At 45.4% G+C, this 27,261-nt stretch overlaps 1 protein-coding gene across 2 annotated transcripts in view; it reads right to left on the bottom strand.

The window, feature by feature from the left end:
• Nucleotides 1–27,261, bottom strand: part of CASP10 (caspase 10) — a 147,907-nt gene that overhangs the window by 21,704 nt on the left and 98,942 nt on the right. For both annotated transcript variants that reach the window (XM_078680203.1, XM_078680204.1), the window contains 4 exons: nucleotides 13,748–13,784; nucleotides 11,054–11,142; nucleotides 7,955–8,063; nucleotides 4,403–4,889 (listed from right to left, as the gene is read on the bottom strand). In XM_078680203.1, the coding sequence (XP_078536329.1) occupies nucleotides 4,403–4,889; nucleotides 7,955–8,063; nucleotides 11,054–11,142; nucleotides 13,748–13,784 (722 nt within the window). The remainder of the gene's footprint in view (nucleotides 1–4,402; nucleotides 4,890–7,954; nucleotides 8,064–11,053; nucleotides 11,143–13,747; nucleotides 13,785–27,261) is intronic.

Below are 27,261 nucleotides of genomic sequence, written 5' to 3'. Positions count from 1 at the left end.
TCAATGGAGCGCCGTCGCTCCGCCCTACGTCTCTCTAAGGAGTTTTCTTTGGCCCCATCTCCTTTGGCAGATTTAAAATAATTGTCCAGGGTCCCTGTATTGCTGCCCCCCTCCCTTAATGGGGTTTCGGAAGGTGCCGGTGAGGGCATCACCTAGGGCAGGATAGAGTTGGCAAGTAAGAGTTAGGAGTATGGCCCTGCCCGGCCTCCTTCGGCCTCTGAGGGCCACAGAGGGCCCGCCCTTTGCCCGGGCTTAGCCCCGGGCGCTCCCACGCGCTCCCGCGCAGCGTGGATCACTGGTTTTTATGGGCGTAAGTTTGGGTTAAGCTGGGCGGGGCGGTCAGGGAGAGCGGGCCAGGTGACTCGGCCGGAGGATTACCGGGACTCCTGGGAAAGCGAGTCCCGGTTCCTGCGCTCGCAGCCCTGTCTCACGCTCACACGCCCAGCTGGTGCCTGTAACTCCTGTGACTCCTGTGGCAGCAGCGGCGAAGCGGGACCCGCGAAGCGGGTACCGCAAGTTGTGGGTTTCTCCTCCCTCAAGACGGCAGCTGGGCAAAAGGTAAAATCAGCGTCCCCACAGGCAGTGAAAGGCGGGGTCTTTTGAGGATAATGAGCTGGGCGGGGCGGTCAGGGAGAGCGGGCCAGGTGACTCGGCCGGAGGATTACCGGGACTCCTGGGAAAGCGACTCCCGGTTCCTGCGCTCGCAGCCCTGTCTCACGCTCACACGCCCAGCTGGTGCCTGTAACTCCTGTGACTCCTGTGGCAGCAGCGGCGAAGCGGGACCCGCGAAGCGGGTACCGCAAGTTGTGGGTTTCTCCTCCCTCAAGACGGCAGCTGGGCAAAAGGTAAAATCAGCGTCCCCACAGGCAGTGAAAGGCGGGGTCTTTTGAGGATAATGAGCTGGGCGGGGCGGTCAGGGAGAGCGGGCCAGGTGACTCGGCCGGAGGATTACCGGGACTCCTGGGAAAGCGAGTCCCGGTTCCTGCGCTCGCAGCCCTGTCTCACGCTCACACGCCCAGCTGGTGCCTGTAACTCCTGTGACTCCTGTGGCAGCAGCGGCGAAGCGGGACCCGCGAAGCGGGTACCGCAAGTTGTGGGTTTCTCCTCCCTCAAGACGGCAGCTGGGCAAAAGGTAAAATCAGCGTCCCCACAGGCAGTGAAAGGCGGGGTCTTTTGAGGATAATGAGCTGGGCGGGGCGGTCAGGGAGAGCGGCCCAGGTGACTCGGCCGGAGGATTACCGGGACTCCTGGGAAAGCGAGTCCCGGTTCCTGCGCTCGCAGCCCTGTCTCACGCTCACACGCCCAGCTGGTGCCTGTAACTCCTGTGACTCCTGTGGCAGCAGCGGCGAAGCGGGACCCGCGAAGCGGGTACCGCAAGTTGTGGGTTTCTCCTCCCTCAAGACGGCAGCTGGGCAAAAGATAAAATCAGCGTCCCCACAGGCAGTGAAAGGCGGGGTCTTTTGAGGATAATGAGCTGGGCGGGGCGGTCAGGGAGAGCGGGCCAGGTGACTCGGCTGGAGGATTACCGGGACTCCTGGGAAAGCGAGTCCCGGTTCCTGCGCTCGCAGCCCTGTCTCACGCTCACACGCCCAGCTGGTGCCTGTAACTCCTGTGACTCCTGTGGCAGCAGCGGCGAAGCGGGACCCGCGAAGCGGGTACCGCAAGTTGTGGGTTTCTCCTCCCTCAAGACGGCAGCTGGGCAAAAGGTAAAATCAGCTTAATCAATCAATGACGGTAGAGTTTTGCCGATCTATGACTGACATGTTTTCAGCAGGCGTGGCACGGTTTAAAGGCAGTAGTCGTCAGAGAGAATGTTTTCCTCTATGCACACTGTCATAGTAGGTTTCCGGCAGGCGGTGAATAAGGATGAAAAGTTTGGGAGTGGGGCGGTGGCTCAGCATCAAACGGCACGGAAAAAAGGAACTGATGTTCGCGTGCAGAGGTGATGTTTATATACAACTGTGATGTCACTTTCAGATGTGGGATGAGGCCGGCGTGAAGTTCAATCGCATCACCGCCAGCAAGCAGAAGCTGTTGCGGTAAAAGTTTCTGACTTAGTATGGTGCATAGAGGGGAATTCAAAAGGTGAGAAATCTGCATTTAGAAGAATCCATCAAAAAGTATACATCCTTTTGTGTATGAGCCTGATTAGTCAATGGGGCAGGAGAGGGGTGCAAAATATTACATTTTAAATTCCCATTCCCATAGTAGTGCTTGCTCTGCTTTACAGCAAAAACATTTGGGCAGTATCACACCACACTGGGATGGAGGTAGTGCTTATGGGAAAGGCAATGGTTTGGCTTGCCTTTCTGTAATGATATGTTCAATCATGCTTGAAAAAAATGTGCTTACAAAAATAGTGAGATCTTGGCAGGTGAGTTTATGAAACTGTTTACAAACCGAAAGTTAAACTTTAGCGTTGTCAGTCATTTCCGGATCAAGGAAGTGGACATCCAGGTTTGAGAACCCCATTATGAAATTAAAAATATTGAACCATTGTGGGGCAGATGGGTACACATTACCTTCTTGATAAACGGGCTAGATCGGCAAAATAACCATTTTGTCTTAAAAAAAATAGAATACACAAAAAATAGGAGTAATGTGACGCAGTACACCTGGCTTGGGACTACTTCCTTAACAATTTACAATAATTAAAAACTCAAACCATAAGGATTCCTAATAGCTCCTAAGCTTTCTGGACTGTAGCAACACCCAAGATCCTCAAACGAATAAAATAAACGTAAACATTAAAAAAATTATTATTTTTTTTTTTTTTAGAAAAGTCAACCAGGGTCGTGGGTAAAGGTGGCAGCGAATCCCCGTGTATGTTTTGATGGAAAATGAAAGTATTTTAAAATCGTAACGTGCCCTGCTTTTTCCTGGACTTATGCAGTCCTAGGATGACCAAACACTATTACAGGTGAGAGCGTGGATGTCCCCCCCTGACCAAGACAATGGTTACTGGTAGATCTTCCTGGTGGACGTGGGCCGAGCTCAACCGATGTGGCGAAAGGTCGCATCTTTGACAATACAACATAATTATAACATTTACAATCAAGATAAGAATGGCTTGGCACGGCTATCCCGGACTACTACAAAATTCTTCTTTCAGACCTTGCCTATGATCATGGTGGGAGTACTGCTGTTATTACTAAATCCCACCTTCGGGACAATATATATCCATTCTTTTATTTAGCAAAGTCAAGGCGCTGATAGTTTCAATTGTTGCCGATACCTCCTTCACGGTCAGTTTGTTGGTTCTGTCGTTTTTACAGACAGTAACCCAAAATTGACTTCTTATGTGTTCGATCGAGGGCAATTCAGAGTACTCATCTGTGCTCAGAAATCCTTTAAAACAACTCTGTGGTTGATAAACAATATGACCCAATATAGGGCAGTTTTAATGCAATGATATCAGCGGCACTATTAGACCAAAGTCTATATTTCAATCATGCTCCACCAAATTCAGACGAGAGCCAGCTTTCTGATACTATTATCAAGTTACAGCTTGTTTTGATATGAACGTGCAAGCCTAAGTGTGGTGCAAAAAAGCTGTCCATCGATGGAAATTGGAGTGATGATTCTGAAACGTATGCATCTAGCAGGAAATAAGTGAGCTATTAGAATCTCTATACTGTGTTGTGTAGAAGGCCCATAATTCACCACCATACGTTTCAGCAAAAGAGCTTAAGACTGGTAATCACGTCACATTATCAGATGTGGTCAATAGGCGGACTGATAAATTGTTTTTTGTGCATACCATCTGAATTCAATGTTTGCTTTCAATCTAGATTACTGGAAGAGAGAACCACCCGGGTAGTGAAATGTCTAAAGATCTCGACACTGATTCCCAATTATCAAAACAGACTTCTATGATGGCTCTCAAAATCCCAAGACCATCTATTTTATCGTTAGAGCCAATGTTGAAGACTTGCACTAGCTGGTCACACCCTTAGGTCCTCCATGCATCAATATTTCAGTAAAAAACATTGAAATAGTACCTTCTGTAGAAAACATTAAACTCATTCTTTGTGTTGTTTAACGGGTTTACCAAAACAGTTTGAAAGTTAAAAGGAAAAGGCCATAAAAAGATGGTGCAAGACACAGCCTTCTCTAATGCTGTAACATCCTTCATCCCCCCACTTACAAACCACAAGCTACCTCTTCTGTTTGTGTCCAGAAAAGTGAGTACACTACTGTGTGGGTTCATCTTTTAGTTCTTCTGTGTCTCATAATAACATTGGCAGACTTTGATTTTCACCCAGCCACTCATCAATGTGGTTAAGCGGTAATTTCGTACCTATTTTACCTGATTCCACCAGTACTTATATCAACCTTTAATTAGCTGTGTCGCTTTAATTACCCTTCTTACCCCACCTTCACACAGAGATCCATTACTTACCGGGGTACCAACGCCACCAGATTCCTACAGAGAGACTGAATATACCATGTGCCAGCTATCACATGCCGAAAAGAAGAGAATCCATCAACAGTGGCCATGCCCAACAGGAAGTCAGCATATTCTGGAATGCTTTTATGAAGTACTCTCTCCGTCTTTGAACTGGAAGCATCTGCTTCGAGTAGCACACGCGGCTGGGTATCCTTGCCCTGACAGGCCTGGATGAAGAACAATTTAGGTTTCTCAGTCAACGAGGGGCACTCTTTTGGGGTAAAGTATGCTGTGAGCGTCCTGATGGGTAACAGGGTGTCATCTGTTCCATATACATTGCCCGACTCGCCATGGGACAAAATGCAGCAGACAAAACAGTCCATGTTATCGTGTATTTTTGTCTTGAAGGTCTGCATGCACTCCTTCATGCCAGCTGCTGATAGGTCTGTGTGACAGTGAACCTCCAGACCCAACCAAGTGAACACCCGTTTAAGAGCCTCTATTAGAAAAAAGAAACGCAAAGAGTTTAAAACGGGCATTAGCAACCCAGAATAACCAAAGGAACATAGATTTTCTACATTAACTAGTGGCTGAAGTTTGTTTTCTTTGGCCCAGTCTACTTAATCAAACTTTAAATCATTAACCTGTTTTGCACTTCTCCACATTCTGTCCCAAAAATATTCATGAGGCTTCCCCAACTTTTGGTTAATGTCAAGTTCTAAGTGTAGTTGGACATTTTCTCCTTTCTGTGACCAAACCAAATTCCACTAATAAATCAAACAAAGTTTTGGAACATGCTTAAATAGAAACATAAGGTGCTATCTTCACAGAGATTTTCTGTTAATTTAAAAGAAACACTAACAAAGCTGGATTGTACAGTGAACAAGATGCAGGTTGGGTAGCAATAGTGAAACCCACACACAAAGAACAGGAGATAACTAAATACGTACATATAATGAAATTACACATGTTTACATGCACAGGCATAAGCTATAGATTTGTGTTTGAGTGTGGCGGTCATGTAGGGAAGAGCCAACTCTTGAGTAGTCTTCTAAAGAGAAGATAGTTATCCGTGGCTCTTATGTTTGGGGGTAACAAATTCAATAGTTTGGCTGCCTTGAACATAGAAAAATGTACCACCCATGGCTTTTTTCTTGTATGCTGGGATTTTGAGGCAAGAAGCGAGTCTTGAGCAGAGGTTCCTTTGTTGTATGCATTTGGGGATTTTATTCCTGATGAAAAGTGATCCTGTTCCATGTATTCGGAGACAGAAGAATTTCCGCAGCGGATCAAAGAAAAAGCACCTCAATTTCCAAAGTCCCATAAAGTGTTCTAGCTTTTTGTGCTGTCCAACCTCCAAGACCTGCTGCGGTTCGGTCCCACTGGAATCCCAGATGAGCAAATTGAAGAAAAGATGGAGGCAGCACCAGTCGCAGAGTAAATAGAAAGAGACCCAAAATTTGCAAAAATAGAATTTTCTTTTTATTTTCGTTTTTTCAAGGTGCACAAGACAGCCAACGCGTTTCGCTCCCCAACCATTGGTGCTTTCTGCTTCCTCCATCTATATTGTACAGATAGAGGAAAGATATCGTTTTGAAACTTGCCCTGACGAAGCTCCCATGGTTGGGGAGCGAAACGCGTTGGCTGTCTTGTGCACCTTGAAAAAACGAAAATAAAAAGAAAATTCTAATTTTGCAAATTTTGGGTCTCTTTCTATTTACTCTGCGACTGGTGCTGCCTCCATCTTTTCTTCAATCTGTTCCATGTATTCCCTTGTGGCTGAAACAAAGCAGCTTGAAGGTGGTTCTTCTGGCAACCTGTAACCAACATAGGGCCCTCAATGTAGGGGAGATGGGGGCTTATGGCTTTTCATGTAGGTATAGTCTGGCAGCAGAGTTCCGAATCCGTTGAGGTCTTTTCATGGTTGATAAAGATGATCCATGATAGAGGCCTGTGACAGTACAAGAGAGATAGAGGCTTGAACCTTGTGTGGAAATCCTAGGTGGGGGAAGATGAGTCACAGAATTTTCATAGTAATGAAGCTTGTTCTTACTAACTTATCCACCTGGGATTCATTGAAAATTTGGGGTCCATTGCAATTCCAAGGTTTCTTCCTTCCTTAGATACTTTAGGAAGTGGTCCCAGATCGTGATATCAAGCGCAGACTAGGTCATAATTTTTCCAGTCACCACATGCGTGTATTTTAGTTTTGGAAGCTTTCAATTTGAGGTGGCTCCATGTCATCCACTGACCGGTTCTGAGGAAACTGGAGTTTTGAGTTTCCATGGTCTTTGGTGCTTTCCTGTTTAAGACGTATTTGTATGTCATCTGCATAGTTATAGCATGTGAGCTCAAATTCATTGATCATTGCCAGTAAGGCCTTCATGTAGATGTTGAAAAGCGTGGGTGAGTTGATAGAGCCTTAAGGGACCCCTGCTTTTGTGAAGTACAGTTTGTATGGGAATGGGGGGGTATGGCTGGCGGATGTCCTGTTTTGAAGGTAGGATGTGTTCTAGTCAAGAATAGTTCCCTACATGCCAGCTTCGTAGAGTGTTTGGATTAGAATGTCATGGTCAACTGTGTCGAAGGCAAATGAAATCTCCAAGAAAAGCAGTGCAGTGACACCGTTCTGGTCTATTGTGTTTTTAAGGTCATCCTAGGTGCCAGATTTTGTGCCTCTTCCTGAACGGAATACAATTTGGAAGTTAGAAATTATGGAAGTATCTTCAGTGAATTGTGACATCTGGGCGTTTCGTCATCTACTACCAGAAATAAAGTTCTTCCAGCAGCACTTGATGAAAATACTGAAAGTCTCTTCAGAATGTATGGCACTTTAAGGCAAATGGCGTGTGGCCTCTTGTCTCTATATCAATTTCAAGAGGGGCCAGGTCATTGCCACATTTCTAGTACATTCGAATAAGATACAATTGCATACACTTCATCTGCTGCGCATGATCTAGGCACTTGTGGTTAATGTGCTATATTCTGATTTGCATATGTCTGGAAGAAGGAAGAAGAAGAAAGAAGAGTTGGAGGAGAGAGGAAAGCAGTGAGGAAGGAAAAGTGCTTGGAGAAAGAGGAGGGGGAAGCTGGGGAGGAAGAGGAAAAAGAAAAGGGGGAGGAGTATGATATTAATATTAAAGTGCACACAACAAACTGAATTTTCTCTTACAATTATTCTTTTCTTGTATAACTATGTTCCTTAAAAAAATAATTACAACTCACCTAAACAGATTTAACTTTACTCATCTTAGGCAAAATGACATTCTGAGCTAGCACTTCTGGGATTCAAATTTGTGAACTCTAGGTTACACAACAATCTTCAATGTAGATTTGTGAAGCACTTAATGATATTTCCAGCGTCTCAAATACAGCCAATAGAATAGGACTGACTCACTATTAGGATACATATAAAATAAAGCTTTATAATATTTGGGACTCTAAGAACTAGGGTTGGCTTTGTCGAGGCACTGAATTGCAAAGTCTAGGCAGGTTATCACTGGGGCAGCCATATCCAGCAACATATCTGTGAGGGAGCCTTAGAACTCCAAGGAAATGACTTACCTGCATCCTTGGCTGTCCCTTTCCTTTCAATGTTTTTTGAAAACTTATTATTACTGATGATCAGGCAATAACCTCTGCATTGCTCACCCATTTTATAAACAGGCAACCCCTGCAGAAGAAACAGAAACAAATACCTGTTTATTGATAACATTACTTATATTTATTATATTATTATTATAAATATGAAAAACTGCTGTGACTAATTAACACAGGCAAGGGAGGTCAAAATGTTTCAGTGATCCTAAATACTATACACCACTCTATACCTCCGCACATCTGATGACACAATGGTTTTATTTTCTGGGCTCTGGTGTTTTATACTTTGGCCTTTCGCTTTCATCCACCCTATTGCCACTGGTGTAGTCCTATCCTTATCCTGCTGGTTGGCCTGTAGGTTTGATCCCTTTTGGAGATTAAATGTTTAATGGCCATCACTACAATCTCATCGCCGTCACTTCTAGAGTGGAGGTGGACACCGCTAGATGTCATGGCTCCACCAGTGGCACTCTTCTTTCTAACTTTCTCTGGTAAAGGTTGTTGCAGAAGGTACTCTAGCCCCAAGGGTTTATAACAGACGTCAGACTGAAATTCATGACGCAGTATAGTCATGCAACCCCCCCCCCCCCTCCATAACAAGGAAATACCCCCAGAATCATTCCGAGGACAAACATAAAAGTGTTCCAGGAACTACCAAGTGCATACAAAACATTGAAATCACAGCTGACATTTGATGCCTTCGAGTAGAGCGGAGAATAATACCATTGTTTTTTTGCAATTTGGTTAGAACTATTAGACACTTAGTACTAGAACAACAGATACAAGCACACATTTGTGAAATGAGAACATACATTGTTACAGAAGTTGCACCCTTGATATTGTTGTGCCAGAAGGAGTTAGAAAGCAAACACAAGGAGATGATGGACAGAGCGCTGAAACTTTTCAGACACTCACCCCCAGTCACAGATCTGGGTTTAATCCATCATCATTCTTTAGCTAAGTGCGCCAGTTATGCCCAGACGTGGGTCCTGGGCTCACTGTGGGGTGAAACCCTGAAACCGGTCCTAGGATGCTTGTTTCCATTCCAGGGAGGACCTGGCTTGGCAGTTCGGCACAGGGTCAAGACTGATTTGCGGCACAGGGTCAAGACTGATTTGCATATGGCCGGGTCTAAACTGGGGTGGCATGGTGAGCAAAAGAATGATGGATTTAACCCATATCTCTTGACTGGGGGTAAATGTTTTGATTTGTTCTACATTCCGTTAATCAATTGTGTGTCTTTTGCTTCCTCGCCCAGAAGGTGTTAGAAGGTAGCTTCCTCTAAACAAAAAATAAACTTCCAATCACAACTACTCCACATTCAAAGCAATGTAAAGTTAAAAGCAATTTGTTTCCATCACTGAGTTAAGCTAAGTGATTCAATGTGAAAAACACAGCCTGCAGAAACAAACTCAAATAATTCTAATGCCATAATGACAGTTTCACTAAACATCTCCCAACAAAAATGTTGAACTGTTTGGAATTCTTCAATCCAATCAAGCTCACTTGTATTATTATTGTAAAAGTAATCCTAACATAATTGAGAGCAAGTGCTTGAGAGATGGCCACAATGCAAAATAACATATTTCCAAGGAGATATTTGGTTTTAATATATAATTTGGCATTAGTTTTTTTCAAGTTATATATTATTGGTATTTACGTCATTAAGCGGCAACGCATACATCCCTACATAAAATGACCAAAACACAGGAGTCACTGAAGATGGTCCCAATAACAGACAACAAACAAAACATTGAAACTGAAAGAAAAGAAATTAAAGCAATCAATGAATAATAATATATAATAAACAAGGATAATACACACAGATATGGTAAGAAAGAAAGTGCACTTGGTTGTAATGGGATTAGTGAGGCCAGTGTGAGACAAGTGGGTTCACTAAAATACATAGTTTACCAGCACAGGTAAAACATAGTATAAACGTATCAATCCAATGTACAGGTGGACCTCAAAGAAGATTAACGACAGCCAAAGACAGTGAGCGGTGGACATAAACTAAAGAATATTTTAGCAACCTAAACAATGTACACAGTCAAACGAGTGGGAGAATACATGCACTCAAGGAGGAGGAACACTACCAGTGGCACATATAATAATGAATGGAAACCACACTATTAAATTCTACTATTTATGGAAAAATTCACTAAATACCTTGGTCATTCTGCAACATGCATGTAATTCTGCATTCCATGGCTCAGACTTGTAATACAACTCACTATTACCACAGCATTTTACCAGCTTACTCCTAACTAGCGTAATATCTTGGACCTTTACATCTGAAGTTAGAAGAGCATACTTCAGGACAGAAACTTAGCTAAAGACCAAGGCTGTCCATCAGTGGTATAGGCATGATGCAAGGCTAGAATGGTAGGGTGTAGGTGCTGATGGCCAAACCAGTAACACAATGTATTAAAGCCATCGATAACCGCAAAAGGGGGCTCCTCTACTGGAGCCACTCCGTGCTCCGCCAAGTCCGCCAAGTCCGGCAGGTCTGGACCAAGAAGACACATTTTGAAAGCTGCAGCACAAGTGCTAGGATCTCACCGGAGAATACCCCTCTGCTAAACCACATGTACTGAAAGGCTGCAAACAGACTGACAGTGAGGTTGCCTTATAGAACATTCCTGTCCAGAATCTTCAGGTGGTGCTTACGTAAAGGGTTACGTAGGACGACTAGCTTGGTGCTCAAGGTGTTTAATACAATTAGCATTTCCTCTCAGGGATTACAGGGAAATGTATCCAAATTAATAAATTACTATTGTTCATCTTTAATATTGACATGGCTTACAATGCAGTAGCCTTTTATTGGTCAATTAAAGATGATTTCTATGATATCTAATAGATCTGCTTGACATGAGAAACATAGTGTTAACGCTTAAAGGTTGGCCTTAAAATGTAAACTATTATTTAAGTCGCTTTGTGCATCGGGCTGAAACGCATAACATGATCATTTTTACCCATTCCTAAAAGTTTGAAAGAAGTTTCGCTCCTTTAATGTATGTTGTCGGCATATAAAAAATAGATCATAAAATGAGCTCTACAGACCTCAGAGTTTCCATCTGCACTGCATGATTCAGATCCTTGTCCTAGGTCGAGCTCCGCCAGTGAGTGGGAGACACTTCCTGTTGTGTCACCTAGAAAAGGCGGGAAAAGAAGACCAGAGTGTCACAATCATAAACTGCTGTTATTCCCAAATCACTCGTAACACAGAATGTGAAGAAAGTATGATCTGGCAACTTGCAGACCCATCCAGTATGCAGAGACCCTGCTTACGCGTGTCCAATGATTTTGGGGGTTTTGCAAAACAATTGTCTCCAGCAGAATACAAAAACAAGCATTTGCAATGCAATAGGTCTCGCATTTGAGGGGGTTTGAGCTATTGGCATTGTACATAACAATGCCTTTTATTTGTGTTTTAGTCTTTAAAACATAAACAAAAGGCATTGTCAATTACAATGCAAATAGCTTAAATTCTTGTAACTGCGAAACCTATTGCATTGCAAATGCTTGTTAGTTCACTCTTCACTTAAAGAAGAAAATGTCACAGCTTACAACAGGTGGACAAATATAGTGACACAGATGGATTCATGATGGATGGTAGGATGGATAAATATATAGATAATGATGGACAGCTAGATGACTATATGTGTGGGTGGACTTTTTGGGATGGGTAGTGGACAAGTGGACAGACAGATCCAGATAGGTAAGCTGGGTAATGGAATGATGTACGAGAAGAGAAAGGTAATCTGAATGATGGATGGATGGATGGGAAGAGAAATAAGGGCAGGCGGACAAATGGATAGACAAACAGATATGTTATGTTATGTTATGTTAAAGCCGCACTTTTAGAGCGCACGGCTACCCCAAGAGGTGTCCCGGCGCTTTGACAAAGGGGCCAGAGGTCCAAAAAACACGAAGGCAAAAACACTGCCGTCACACAGGTTACATGGAGAAGAGCAAGGTCTTCAGCTCTTTCCTAAACGCTAGGAGGTTGTTAGCTTTGCGCAGGAAGAGAGGAAGTTCATTCCAAAGGCACGCTGCCACAAATTGGAAGGACCGTCCTCCCATCCGGGCTCGTTTAGCAATGGGCACCTCCACTGTAGCCAAGTCGGCTGATCGCAGCATCCTCCGCGGTACATAGAAAGCAATACGCTTCCTGATGTAATTGGGACCGACAGAGTGAAGGGCTTTGAACGCCAGGGTGAGAATTTTAAACCTAATTCTTTTAGAAATAGGTAGCCAGTGCAGTCTGTTTAAAAGCAGAGACGCACTGGCTCTCCTTGGCAGGCCGAATATGGCTCTAGCCGCCGAGTTTTGGACAATCTGCAGTCTAGCCAGGAGGTACTTGGGCAGACCAGCAAAGAGGGCGTTTGCGTAATCTAGCCGTGACCCTACTAGCGCCTGGACTACCGTCTTTCGATATTGCAGGGACAGCAGAGGAAGGAATTTCCTCAGCATTTTAAGAATGCCGAAGCATTTCCCAGCTAGTCCTACAATATGAGGCCGGAAGGATAGGTCATCATCAAATACCACTCCCAGATTTTTCACTTGGGAGGATGACCTTTCAGGAGGGAACTTATCCTGGGGCCACCACGACTTCCAGCTCGGGTCGGGGGCACAGCCAAAGAAAAGCAACTCAGACTTTTTCGAGTTGCATTTCAGGCTGTGCTGCTGGAACCACGCAAAGACTGCACTCAGACAGTCTTTGATCCTGCCGCCGTCCAAGACCTCTCCTTTGCCACACGTGAACAAGAGCTGGGTGTCATCAGCATATGAGATGACCCGGGCCCCGAAAGCCTCCGCTACCATCGCCAGGGGTGCCATATAGATGTTAAAAATGGTGGGGCTCAGAATGGAACCTTGAGGAACCCCAACCTCTAGCGATGACATTTCCGCGGAGAACGGCGGAGCCCAGATCACCTGTCGGCGGCCTGATAAAAAAGATTGGAACCAGTCTAACACCGTCCCCCGATAGACACATAGTTGGACAGACAGATGGGTGGATGAACAGAAACCCCAAATCTGATAGTTTCCACCGGTTTACAGCAGCTGGACAGAATTCACTCTCCTCCGGTAATGTATGCAGTATGCAGACAAATAATTGCTGCTTTGAATCTACAAAACCTTGTAAACAATAGCAGTCAATTTTCACCTTCTATTGCCCAAACTCTGACGAATAAAATGTCGAGCCCTAAAGCTAAAGAAAAAAATACGCTTGACCCAAACTAATACAGTGATACAGTGCATCCGCGCACCCTCCTTCCCAGGACTACTGTTACATTCCCAGAAAGTCAGCCTCCCAGTTTCCCAGGTAACATTAGCTTCAGTGCCGAAATTGTAACAAAAGTAATGAAAACTAAATTATGAAAATGCTCTCCTCGTGCAACTTCTTAAAAAAATAAGCTTTTCACCTATATAGGCTGCTCTGCAGGTTGCAGTAAAGCTGGTTTCCCTTTCTTTCGAATACAGTCATGTCACACCAGTCTCATGCTTAAAATGGCTCCCAATCGTGGGACAATGTTTTCATAAAATGATCTCTACGAGGTGCTACACTTAAATATCTCTTGAAGAAACGGATCACAATAATACAACTTTTTGTTTTTGCCTGGTTAGCAAAAACATCTTCTAAATAAACCAATAAGTGGGGAGAAAATATGGGCACACTTCACCTTAGACAGTGGTAGTCCTCAATCATTGTCATATATGGAATTGTACATATTGCATTGGAGAAAAACTTACGACAAATCAGAGTAGACTGAGCAGCACTCGAATTCTCCTGTTAAGAAAAAGAAAAATCACAGAATAAAAAAAAATAAAGAATAATAATGCATTTATCAGAAAATGTACTCCAACCCAAGCTAAGTTAACGGATGCTATGTTAAAGGTAATAGACCATAGATTGTCACTATTAGGGCATCCCTTTAAAGGCATCGGTAATCGCAGCAAGAAATTAGCACAACACGAAGGTTTATAAGGAAGGGGTTGAGAGATTTCAGTAAGAATGAAGAGACCCAGAATATGAAGAAAACACCAAGATATAGGATTGGTCTTCACCCTTTCAAAGTGCACCTAGAAAATAGAAAGCTAATGGCTTTCAGGATACAAGTAAAGAGTCAATTCACAAAATGCCACCTAAAATGTGTAACTATTTACAAGTGGGTTCTGTATTTTCAGATAGGGGTTTGGTGCAGAAAGTAATGGCAGCCCATTCAATGCTACGCCAGTCGCACTAAAGATACTAATATGTATCTCATACTTGGAGGACAATCAGCCTATGAAAGGCCAACTGAAGCCAGTATCTAATTCGAAGGGCAGAATTGGGCATTGGGGTAGAAGTGTGGATTGTGTCAGGTTGCCAGCCAATGGACTGGCAACAAAGTCTAGGCCTATCTCCTAAGGTGCTAATGTATGTTATAGTGGGTGTATCACACTGAAGGAGATCTGATGGCAGGAGTATATTGAATACAAGGGATCTCATCCCAGACTTTCAGGAAATCCACAGAAGATAAGGATTATGTTACTACCCAGTAAGCATCTGTTCATGGCATGTAGAGTTGTAGATTCACATGCTTTGCATACTCCTGTCATCTAGCGTTGGGTCCAGATGTTTGCAAGTTGTTTTTCTCTTGAGGTCTTTCCAGTCACAAGGTAAGGTGGTGATAGTGCGCATGGGCATCGACTCCATTGTTAGATTGTTTTCTCGCATGAGGGTGAGAATGGAGTGAGTGTGGTAAATAGATGTCCATGCGTAAATAATGTAAATAATGAGAACTGCAACAACTACAGGTGCCCGGGGAGGTGGGAGGAAGCATGTACATCTACAGCTCTACATGCCAAGAACAGATGCTTACTGGGTAAGTAACAATCTGTTTGAGGCATGTGTGCTGTAGATCACATGCTTTGCATAGACTATCTAAAACAGAACATAAACAACAGGGGTATACCCAAATTACCCTCCTCTACCTGGGTATGGGACGTATTTTTATACAAGAAAAAACGCTATGGCGGAAAAAATACAAAACAATTTATGAGTAGAGCACATTTAATTACCCTCTCCACAATTTTTTCTTATTCATAATGAATGTACCACAATATATTTACAACACACATAAACAATGGCACCTAATCAATGAAGAAGACAAAAAATAACATACCACAACATTATATACAACAAAAGCACAGTTATACATTACGCAAAAACCCTAGAATATTATTCTCACTAGTGTCCCCCCAAGAATTCTGGGCGAACCACTCTGAGGTAGTCAAGGTGAGACAACTAAAGCTAATAAACTAATTTTCTTAGCTCTAGTGTCACACCACACAATTCTAAAGATAACTGTAGTTCCAAGGACTTTTCCTTAGAAGTGTCGACGCGACCACGTTTCAGCCTTTTCTTCTTTGGCCTCCTCAGGATATTTAATACATTAATCATTAAAGCGAGACCGGGATAGTAGGCTTGTAGCACCAAAATAACGTCTCAGCACTCAAGGTACAATAACCTCCCACTCCGTGTGGTGACAAACCATCCACGTTTTTCGTACGCTCCGTCTATCACAATCAGAGCCAGTCTCCTGCTTTTCTCGTTTTCTCTTTCTCGCAAGGGTATCAATCTCCTCACTAAGCCCGAACTGCTATTTCCTGCGTTCGCTGTCAGAGTGCAGCCACCTCAGCAGGCCCACGCGGCCCTGCTGAAGTGGATGCAGTCTTTCGGCCGCAGCAAATGCGAGACAGAAGATGAGAAAAGCAAGAAACTGGCTCCGATTGTGATAGACGGAGCGTACGAAAAACGTGGATGGTTTGTCACCACACGGAGAGGGAGGTAATTGTACCTCGATGCGGAGACGTTATTTTGGTGCTACAAGCCTACTATCCTGGTCTCGCTTTAATGAAAAAAAACAATGCTTCCTGGCATCACTTCCATCCAGGGACTGAGCTCGAAGTCCTTAACGTCATTGCTAGACTTAAACCATCCTCTCACTCCAGAGACCCTCTCCCTGCCAACCTTGCCCAAGATTTAAAACACATAATTGCCCCTTTTTGGACCTCTATCATCTACTCCTCCTTTGCCACTGGATGTGTCCCTGTCTCCCTCCAACTTGGACAAATCACTCCCATCCTCAAAAATCCTGCTGCCGACTATAATGACCTAAATAATCTTCGACCTATCTCTAACCTTCCTCTTCTCTCTAAAGCCCTTGAAAAATGCGCCCTGCGCCAATTAGACACACACATCGACACATTCAATATGTTGGACTCTGTGCAATTAGGTTTCAAAAAGGGCTGTAGCACGGAAACGGCCATGCTCAACATAATTGAGGACATCCACCACTCCCTCGACAATGGGGAGGGGTGGGGAGTCCTGCCTTCTAATTCTCCTTGATCTCTCTTCTGCTTTCGATACCGTGAACCACTCTACTTTACTTAACACTCTCAAAGATCGCTTTGGCTTCAACGGCTCAGTTCTCAAATGGTTCACCTCCTTTTTCCAGCACAGAACCCAGCAAATTAAAATTCAAGACTGCCTTTCCAAACCAGTGCTGGGTGTCCCCCGTGGCTCTATTCTCTCTCCCTCTCTTTTCAACCTCTTCATGGAACCCTTCACCCTTATTCTTAAGCATGGGGGAATCAAGTACCACCTCTATGCCGATTACACCCAACTTTATCATAAGATTCAATCCTGCCCTGACTGCTACACCTCAAGGACACCTTGACTAAGATTCACTCCTAGTTCCACTTCAACCACCTCAAGCTCAACCCCAAAAAAACTGAAATCATTATTTTCTCCCCTAAAAACAGCCCGCTCCCCATCCAATCCTAGATCCTTACAGCTCTCAACTGCTCCCTCACCTTAGCCAATTCAGTTAAATCCCACGGAATTAACATTGGCCAGAACCTTTCTCTTATCTCCCACATAAAAAACTCGTCCAAAAGAGCTCTCTTCACTCTCTATCACCTCAAGAAACTAAAACCTTTAATTCCTGCTGATGACTTTAAATCAGCTGTCCAATCTCTGGTCTAAAATCGACTACGGTAACTCCATTCTATCTGGAACACCTAAAGTCCACTTAGCCCCAATCAAATCCATTCTTAACCTAGCTGCTAGGCTCATCTATGACCTCAAATGGTTCGATCACATCTCCCCTACCCTTAAAGCCCTCAATTGGCTTCCCATTGAAGGCAGATCTACCTAGAAGACCACCTGCATTACGCACAAAGCCCTGCATAAACACACCCCGCTGTACCTCGCAGATAAACTCATTATAGCTGGCTGCTCTCGAACATTGAGGAGCTCAAACACACTTGAGTTTGTTCCTCCTCTGTTAAACAAGAAATCCACTCAATCACACTCCTTCTCCGGAAATGCGCCTACCATCTAGAATGCACTCCCTAAAGAACTCTGGTGCAACCCCTCCTACTTCAGCTTCAAAAAAGACCTCAAACTACACCTTGTCTGCAAATTTTGGGGCCCTTAAGTCCTTCTCTGGGTTCTTATCCCGACCCAGTTTTCTACTCTTCAGGATCCCCGCGTCTGTTCCCCTGATGCCCTTTCTCCACCTCCTTTGTTTCACTTCCTTCTTTTTTTCTCCCTCTCTCTCACTAATCCCTCTCATACGCCCTTCCGGACTCACTTGATTTTTTTTCCCTAACCCCCATAACAGCCTCTCACCATTCTTACATCCTGCCCCTCTCTTCTCTTCACCCCCTTTATCTACCACAATCCTCTCCTTTTTTTTTTTGAAAACAGATTTTATTGATTGCATAGTGAACATATATCAAGTAACGCTCTGACAACCAGAGACAATCACCGGAGGCAAGTTATAAATCGCAAATCACATGCAATTACTGTCGTAGGGAAACAGACAAATGAAGAAAAACAGTGAAATGATAGTACAACCCCCCCCCAACCACCCCCTCCGCGCGCGCCGCTGCCTACTCCGCCTGTATGTTGCTCGTCAAATATTACACCTGCCAAATGTGCCACAGTGTCCGTGAATCCTCTCTTCTTTTGATTTGCTGTTGAATTTCGCTCTTTGTTGTTAACCAGATTGTATAAATTGCACTGTCATCTATTCTTTTATTGTACTTGTTTCCTACCTCATTGTATTTTTTGATATCTTATTTTATGTTTATCTTTATATATACTCATGTGACCATTGTAAAGCGCTCGAATACCCTTGGGTCCAGCCAGCGCTATATAAAACCTTTAAAATAAAATAAATAATGATTAATGTATTACCCTTGTCCTGAGGAGGCCAAAGATGAAAAGGCTGAAACGTGGTCACGGCGACACTTCTAAGGAGTCCTTGGAACTACAGTTATCTTTGGAATTGTGTGGTGTCACACTAGAGCTAAGAATATTAGTCTATTAGCCTTAGGTGTTTCACCTTGACTACCTCTGAGTGGTTCGCCCAGATTTCTTGGGGGACACTAGTGAGAATATTCCAGGGTTTTTGCGTAATGTAGAACTGTGCTTTTGTATTTTTTTGTTTGAATATATTTCATTGGTTCATGTAAATATATAACAGCGAGTATCTTTTCAAATACAGTTGCATAAGAGAAATCGCAGCTCAGGTAAGTATTGCAGTTACATTGCATGCAAGATAATGTCAACGTTTATCGAGCCCTGTAGCAATGAGGTTAGAGCAGTTCCTTACAATAATATAGCTGTATTGTACGCGATATCACTCCAGTGGTAGGGCAATGTATTCTCGGGGCGTTGTATGTTGGTGTCCTATAGGAGGTGGCATGGATGTGTGACTCTTGTATGCATCCACCTCATGTCTGGCTGACAGTGTGGGGTGTCGTCAGGTGTATCGTATGGTCAGGGACATCGAATAATGGGCGTGTCTAGACCTCCAAATCAATATATTCAATAACCCAACAATTATGGCTGTTGAACCTGCCATAGTAACTTCCAAACTGGTCCCAATCGAGGACAACGGGCCCTACAGGGCAATCAACCGTGAGAAAGAAAAAAATAAATAAAAACAATTGTGTCAAGTTCCATTGATTGTCCCCTGAGTGAGACCAGGAGAAAGAAGAAAATATATAAGAAAAGAAAAAGGGGGGGATATTAGGGAGATGGGGTGCACCAGGGGGAGTGTCGTGTCATGTTATATAACAGTGGACAGTCGTGTGAGTGAGCGTCTGGGCCCGCGGTCAGTATGGCAGAAGTATACTGCAATCATTGCTCGATGGAACAGGGGAGGCCGAGCCTCCATCAGCCGGGAGGCGCCACATCGCCAGCTCCCGGGGCTCGCAGGTGTCAGGGGGGGTAATACAGTCTGTTCCCGTGGTGTCATCATATCACCTCAGCATGTGTCTTCTTCTAGTGCAGCAACATCTAGGTGAGCCCCCTAGCCGCACCCTCCCGCTGGAAGGAGCCCAAGGTGTCATCCCAGAGTTGTGCAATTGGGAATTTCCTCAAACCCGCTGTTTCTTCTCGGTGCAATGTGGTGCTCTCAGCCCTCGCCCAGTTAAGAAAGGAAATGCACCAGTACTTGGTGAGCGGAGGTTCCTTCTTCTTCCAGTGTTTAGTAAGCAAACGTTTGGCGGTAATAAGCCCTAGGTCCCAGAACCCGGCCGGTACTTTATTCAATTTAGTCCTCTTTTAGAGCCCTAGAGTGCATGCCTCCCATGTGTGGGGTAGGCCCGCGCCTGCGCTGTGTGTCAAAAGGGATGTCACCTCTTCCCAGTACGTGGTGAGAGTGGGGCAATGCCAGAGCATGTGTAATATGTCCGCACCCGTCAGATTACATTGGGGACAGCTGGCGTTAGTGATCGCAAAATACCTATTTATCTTATCTGGCGATAGATATGCCTGATGTAATATGTAAAACTGTATTATTTTGAAACAGGAGTTGTGTGGGATATTAACGAGGCTGGCTAACACCATTGTCCATTCCTGGTCTGTCCATTCCCTCCCTCGGGGGGCCGCCCACTTATCTCGTAGTGGTTGCATGGATCGCTGAGTATGCACGAGGAGGGCCTGCGCTAGCCAATGTATGATGTGGGAACCGTTACCCATGACATGCAGGTACTGTACGAGGTGGTGCATCGGCAATTCCTCGCGAATATCACCCCAGGCTTCTGTGTATACGCGCAGTATGGATGCGTAGAACTGTGCTTTTGTTGATGTATATCATGTTGTGGTATATTGTCTTCTTCATTGAGTACGTGCCATTGTTTATGTGTGTTGTAAATATATTGTGATACATTCATTAAGAATAACAAAAATTGTGGAGAGGGTAATTAAATGTACTCTACTCATAAATTGTTTTGTATTTTTTCCTCCATACCATTTTTTCTTGCATAGACTATATAGCAGTATTCTCCCAAAGCGGTGACTAACCAGTAGATGTTGCAGTAGTTTGAAAAAGTGTGTTTAGCACTACCTGCCCTACATTGACTTGTTGGTGTGATAATACAACCACACAATAGTGTTTGGTAAATGTGTGTGGTATAGACCATGTTGCTGCTTCGCAGATGTCAGCTATAGGGATGTTACCTAAAAAGGCCATAGGTGACCCTTTTTTGCGAGTGGAATGTACTCTATGGGGTATAGATGGAGTTCTTAAGCTTTTGCGAAGCAAGTTTGAATGCACTTAATAATCCATCTTGAAATGCCATATTTAGAAATAGGATTGCCTTTGTGAGATGGTGTAAAAGAAACAGTTGCTTTATTTTACGAAAATCCTTTTTGTTCTTTTGATAGAATACAATAAAGCTCTTCTGACGTCAAGTGAGTGGAGAGCCCGTTCTGCTAGTGAATCAGGTTGAGGAAAGAACATTAGTAACTGAAATGATTGGTTAATATTAAAAGCAGAAACATCTTTGGGAAGGAATCTGGGATTGGTGCGAAGAACTATCCTATCTTTATAGAGTTGAAAGAGGGGTTCTTCTAAGGTAAATGCATGTAGCTCACCAACTCTCCTTAATGAAGTGATTGCAGTGAGGAATGGAACCTTCCATGAAAGAAACTGTAAAGGACCCTTGTGAAGTGGTACAAAGGGTGGACCCATGAGTCTTGTAAGTGCAACGTTAAGATTCCACACTGGTGCCGGAGGGATTCCTGGTGGTATAACTCTTTAAGCCCTTCATACAGGCTTTAATCACAGGAACTTTGAACAAAGACAAATGCTGTCTGTTTTGCTAATGCGCAGCTACTACTGCAAGGTGCAATCAAATAGATTTGTAAGCTAGCCCACATTGCTGTAGGTGTAGAAGGTAACAGACAATGTCCCGAACAGAAACATCTAGTGGTAGAATGTTGTTATTATAGTAGACAACACATTGTTTCCATTTTGCTGCATAGAAAGCTCTGGTAGTAAGTTATCTTGCTTACTTAAGAATAGTCATACAGTCTGGTGGTAAATTTCAATATCCAAACTATGAATTCAGGAGCCAAATTGCTAAGTTGAGCTCCTTGGGATTTAGATGCTTGATTTCTCCATGGTTCTGAGTGATGAGACTGGAGGTGAGATGTAGCTTTTGATGTGGAACTACTGAGAGCTCTAACAGGGTGACTACCAAAATCAGTGTGAGTAATGTTTGGCTGAGTTTCCGAACTAGAAACGGAAGGAGTGGGAGAGGCGGAAAAGCGTAGGCAAATATCCCTGACCAATTCATCCATAGGGCATTGCTTTTGGATATAGGGTGTTGGAACCTGGAGGTGAAGTTTGTGCTCCGTGCGTTGTGTGCTGTGGCAAACATATTTATTTGCTGGTATCCTCATTGTTGAAAGTGTGGTAGGAGAACTTGTGGCTGAAGTTCTCATTCATATATTTGCTGCCTCCTTCTGCTGAGGTCAGCAATTTGATTGCTCACCCCTGGGAGGTGTGACAGTTGGAGAGCGTGTGTTCCCCCTTGTTTTTGAACATAGTACATCGCTGTCATGTTGTCTGTGAAGACTAGGGCAACTTTGCTTGTGAGATGAGACTGAAAAGCTTTCAGCGCTAGAAATTCACCTAGAATAGATAGTTGATGTGGAGAAGTTTGTGTATGTCGTCCCATAGACCCTGAATTGTGTAATGATGGAGATGTGCACCCTAACCTGTGAGAGATTGGTCTGCTGTTAGCAAGACTTGTGGAACAGTGTCGATGAAAGGACGCCATTTGATACATTTTGTGGGTTCCACCACTGCAGAGAGCAATGGGTGTGGCTGTCCACCAACACTCGATCTGTTAATTGGCCCGGTGACTGATTCCACTGATGTGCTAAGCATTCCTTTAATGGATGCATGTGTAGTCTTGCATGAGGCACTACTGCAATGCAGGACGCCATCATTCCCAGTAGCAGCATGGCTGACAAAGTTTGGTTGTTTTGGAACTGCAGCAATAGAGTTTGGATTTGGAAATTCTGGCTGCATTGGGGGAGGCTAGAGCTGTGTGTGTGTTGTGAGTGGCTCCCAGATAAAATTATATCTGTGAAGACTGTAGGTGAGACATTTGAATGTTGACCGTGAAACCCAATTGGTGTAGTAGGTGTAGCGTGGTCTGAGTGTGTTCTAGACACTTTTGGTGTGAGCTGGCTTTGACGAGCCAGTCGTCTAGGTACGGGAAGACATGTATTTGTTGTCTTCTGAGATGAGCTGCCACTACTGCTAGACATTTTGTAAACACTCTGGGAGCAGTAGGTACTCCGAATGGGAGTACTTTGAAGTGATAGTGTTTGCCTGCTATCACAAATCTGAGATATTTGCGATGAGCAGGATGAATGGAAATGTGAAAAAATGATTCTTTTAAGTCTAGTGTGGACATAAAATCGCCTTGCTGTAGAAGCAGAAGAACCTGTTGAAGCGTTACCATATGGAATTGTTCTGACAGGATGTACTGGTTTAACTCTGAGCTCCAGAATTGGTCTTAGGGAGCCGTCCTTTTTAGGGATTAGAAAATAAAGAGTAAACCCCTAAACCTTGGTACTGCAACAGAACTGGTTCTATGGCTCCCTTTGTTAAGAGAGATTGCACCTCTTGTTTGAGTAACTGCAAATGGTCGGACGACAGTTTGTGAGCGCACGGTGGAATGTTTGTTGGATTGGCGATGAGCTCTAGGCAATAACCATGTTGGATAAGGTCGAGCACCCATTTGTTGTTTGTTTTAGATTACCAAATTGGTAGAAACTGTTGAAGTCTTCTCCTACAGGTGTTAATTGATTGGGGGTGGTGGGGAGGGGCGTGTGGGCAAGTCACTGTTTGTTTGGGGAAGTGGTGTTAAGCAGTGTGGCGCCTTTAACCCTACCCCTACCTTTGGAATTGTTTCTTCTATATCTTCCTTTATAAAAACCTCTAGAGGGAAAGGATTGTTTGATGCCTTTATAAGAGGAAGCATTTGGGTCTGAGGATGTTGCTTTGGACCCTACTATATAAAATAAGCTGTGAAAGCAGCCTCTATTGGATGGGGACTGGAGCGCTCCCATGAACTTTCCAACTTCAGTGTCTTTTTTCATCTTTTCTAAGGACTGGTCGACTACAGGACCAAACAGGTGTTCCTCGTCAAAGAGGGTGTTTAAAATGGACTGTTGAACTTCAGGCTTAACCCCCCGAGATCCTTAGCCATGAATGCCGTCAGAGGAGAATGCTGATATTGATCTCCACAGCTGTGGCGTCAGCTGCATCCAAAGCACATCTGATTGAGGAGTTAGAGAGGAGTTTTCCCATTTTAACTAACTGCTGTACCTTAGTTTTGTGTTTTTCTGGGAGATATTGGAGCAGTTGCTCCATCTCATCCCAGTGTGCCCTGCCGCACCTAGCCAGTAGGGCCTGTGTGTTTCAGATGCGCTAGTGGTTAGCGGCTTGAACAGCTACTTGTTTTCCTGAGGCATCTGTAAGTTTGGATTCCTTATCTGGGGTAGGTACATCCCCAGAGGTTTGTGAGTTAGCTCTTTTGCAAGCATTGGACACTACTAGGGAGTTAAGAGGTACTTGTCCTTTGATAAACACAGGATCCGATAGTGAGGGTTTATATTTTTTATCTATTCTTGGAGTCTTTAAAGATATCATCGGACATGGCCAAGATGGCAGCTCAATAGGACGTGCCTGCTCACCGCTCAGGCCTTTTACCCGGGTCCCGGCCTTATAGCCTTGATTAGCAGCCCCCAAACAACGCCAGACATCATTGTAACCCCCCCAGACCAAGGGTGTCCATTGCTGACACCATGTCAGAGTGCAGCCATGCGCAGCGAGGGCTGAAGAGTAGCGCCCGTCATTCTACGCGGTCAGGCCTGGATCCTCCGACCGCGAGCGGGCAGGCGTGACCTGCCATATCGGCGCCCCTCTTCTGAGCGGTGGTGGAGAATTCGGTCTTCCTGAACCCAGAACACGGAGTGGGGTGCCTCGCTACAGTGGCGATTGCCCCTACGCCCGCACATCGGATACCCGGGGAGCATCTGCCGTGCTGGGCCCCCGGCGTGGGTGATTATCCCTAAGAGCAGCACTGGGTCTGTGCACTCTACCAGATCACCTGCAGCTGAGGCAGCACCAGGCAGGACCAGCTGGCGGAGGGGAGCCTGGCAGTGGGAGAGCACGGGGCTTTGCCTTCCCACCCTGGAGACTTGCAGCTGGTGGCAGCCTTCCCAACACGCTGAAAAGGCGTGTGGGTGAGCGAGCGCAGAGGTGGACACGGGGGCAAGCAGCCCGCGGCCGCGATCAGTACTTCCCGTGAAGATACCGGATGGGCCGTGGTAGTGACTCACCCATCTCCAGCAGCGCCTGGGTCAGTGTGGGGCCTCCACAGGCGGCTAAAAGGCCCGCATGGAGGCATTACGCAGGAAGGTGAGCCGCAGGGAGGGGGAGCCCTGGCACCCATTCCCCCAGGGTGTCAATCGCAGGTGAGACCCCTGCTGCACCTGTGAAGCACTGAGGAGACATATCTTGGCGTGGAGCATGTCGGTGGGGACAAGCGGCAAAGTGATAGCGATAGAGGTGTGGAGAACGGAGACCTCAGCGGCAGCCGGATCGGACCGTGTAGCTGCCGAGGGCGGCCTGGGGCTCTCCCCATAGACTGAACCGCACGGAACATTTGAGTTTGCCTGCAGACACAGGCCTGACTGGCGTTTTGCTGGGCTGCGAGGACCTCTGCCTTGCAGACCCCTACCAGTTTCACTGGCCCTGGAGCTTTCATGCCGGAGTTGGCTGGGTCGGTTGTGGGTCATTAATAGGAGCTCATTGGCTCCCCCCCCTTCTCCCTCAGCAGGATCCCGCAAGTCTGCTGGTCCGGCCTTCACTCACAGTTGCTGCACTGGGGGCGGCGGAACTAATTATTCATGGCAACTACCAAAGTGAAAAAGGAGCACTCAGTCTAGGATCTTCTCATCAAAACCGGCGCTGGAGGGGCAGAAGCGGCTCCAAAAACCGGGGGACACCTAGCAGACCACGAACAAGGGGACACAGACAGGCCGGTCACTCTGGCTTCCTTGAGTTTCTCTTTGCCTCACTGACAGGGAATTCCACGCTATGAAGAAGGAGGTCTCCCTCGAACTCCAGATTCGGTCGATGAACGAGTGGATTCTTTGGAGACTTAGACACAGTCAAGAGATGAGGAGGTCCACCAACTCCAGCAGGCGGTCCTCCGATTTCAGGAACAGTAAATGGACCTTCAGGCCCGTGCGGAGGGCCTCGAGAACCGGTCTCACCGGAACAATATCCACACCAGGGCAGTCCCTCAGAGCCTTCAAGAGCAGGACTTTGAAGCCTTCGTGATGGACCTCTTCCATCACATCCTAGATGCACCTCTGGAAAAACAGAGACGAAATTGGACCGGACCCACCGAGTAGGGCCTAAAAGACCTGCGACTGCTCCCCCACCGGACATATTAACCTGTGTTCACGATTTCCAACTAAAAGAATGGATCCTCAGGGATGCGCTTACAAAACATCCTCTCAACTTCTGATTTCCAGACCCTTATTATTCCAGGACTTGGCTGCCTCCACTCTACAAAAAGGCATGAGTTCAAATCCGTTACAGCATTCCTCCATTCTAAAGACATCTCCTACTCTTGGGGTCATCCCTTTAGAATTATTTTTAATTGGGAGGGCAAGCTCTGCGAAATCCGCTCATTGCAGGAGGCCACACTCCCACTCAAGTTGCCTGAGGACGAGAGGGCCTGACTTGAGAGGATGCTGGAGGGCGCCATGCTGGCACCGACTAATGGCAATGGGTGAGGAGGTACTCAACGCGCCTCCGTCCTGACACCGAGACTATGACCATAGAATGTCAGGCTGTTATTGCATCCCTGGCCGAAGACTCTGCCTCTGCGGACTGTAGAATGTGCAGTTTTGGTATCTTTAGGGTGGGCTGATTTAGGGGTTCTCCTACAATTCAGGGGCTGGGGGCAGGCGGGGGCAGTGAGAGATTCCCCCTATCCATCTCTCACCTCACAATGGGGTTGACACTCCAGGACACTTTTGGACCTTACAAGTTCTTGTTTAGTTTTGTTTGTTAAATATTTGGGGTAACGGGGCCCTCTCCTCCACCTTCTACACTTGGGCGCTTACTTATAGGTATCATTTGTTCCGATTATTTGAGACTTCTAGCATGTCACGCATGGTGTGCAATATGATGGTAGTGGGTCTGAGTTCCCAGGCCAGTTACGCGATTCTAGATGACCCACTTAACAATGGCCGATATGAAAATCCTCTCGCTTAACGTCAAGGGCCTCAATAGCCCTATTAAGAGGCATGCGGTCTTGTCGTTCCTAGAAACCTCCACTGCCCACATTTGTCTCCTACAGGAAACACACCTTCTCCCGCAGGACACACACAGATTGAGGTCTGGGGCTTTTCCCCACCAACTGTTTTCCTCACAGTCCACCAAAACAGCAGGAGTGGCGATACTGATTTTGGCAGAGTTCCAGGGCAAAATAGGTCACAAAAAGGCCAGGGTCGTCTCCTAGCCTACACCTTCACATTAGGTCAACAAGCATTTATAGTGGCCTCAGTTTATGTCCCTAACGATGGGCATGAGGGGTTCATTCGGGAGGCCGTCCAGGAGCTGACTAGCCTCCCGTACAGATCATTGCTTCTAGGGGGAGACTTCAACTTAGTTTTTGTTAATGACATGGATAGGTCCTCCCAGCGGTCGGGCAGACTGGTGCTATCAACGACAAAGGAAAGGGCTTGTTGACGGAGGCTGAGCTCACCGATATCTGGAGGTTACACCACTGACATCCAGGGATACACTTTTTACTCGCATTCCCATAAAATGTATGCCAGGATCGACTACATTTTGACCTCTGATACACTCACACAACAGACG

This window comes from Lissotriton helveticus, chromosome 3_1 (genome assembly GCF_964261635.1).
Source record: "Lissotriton helveticus chromosome 3_1, aLisHel1.1, whole genome shotgun sequence".
In the NCBI taxonomy this organism is placed as follows: Eukaryota; Metazoa; Chordata; class Amphibia; order Caudata; family Salamandridae; genus Lissotriton; species Lissotriton helveticus.
This window is presented reverse-complemented; position numbering and strand designations above follow the sequence as displayed.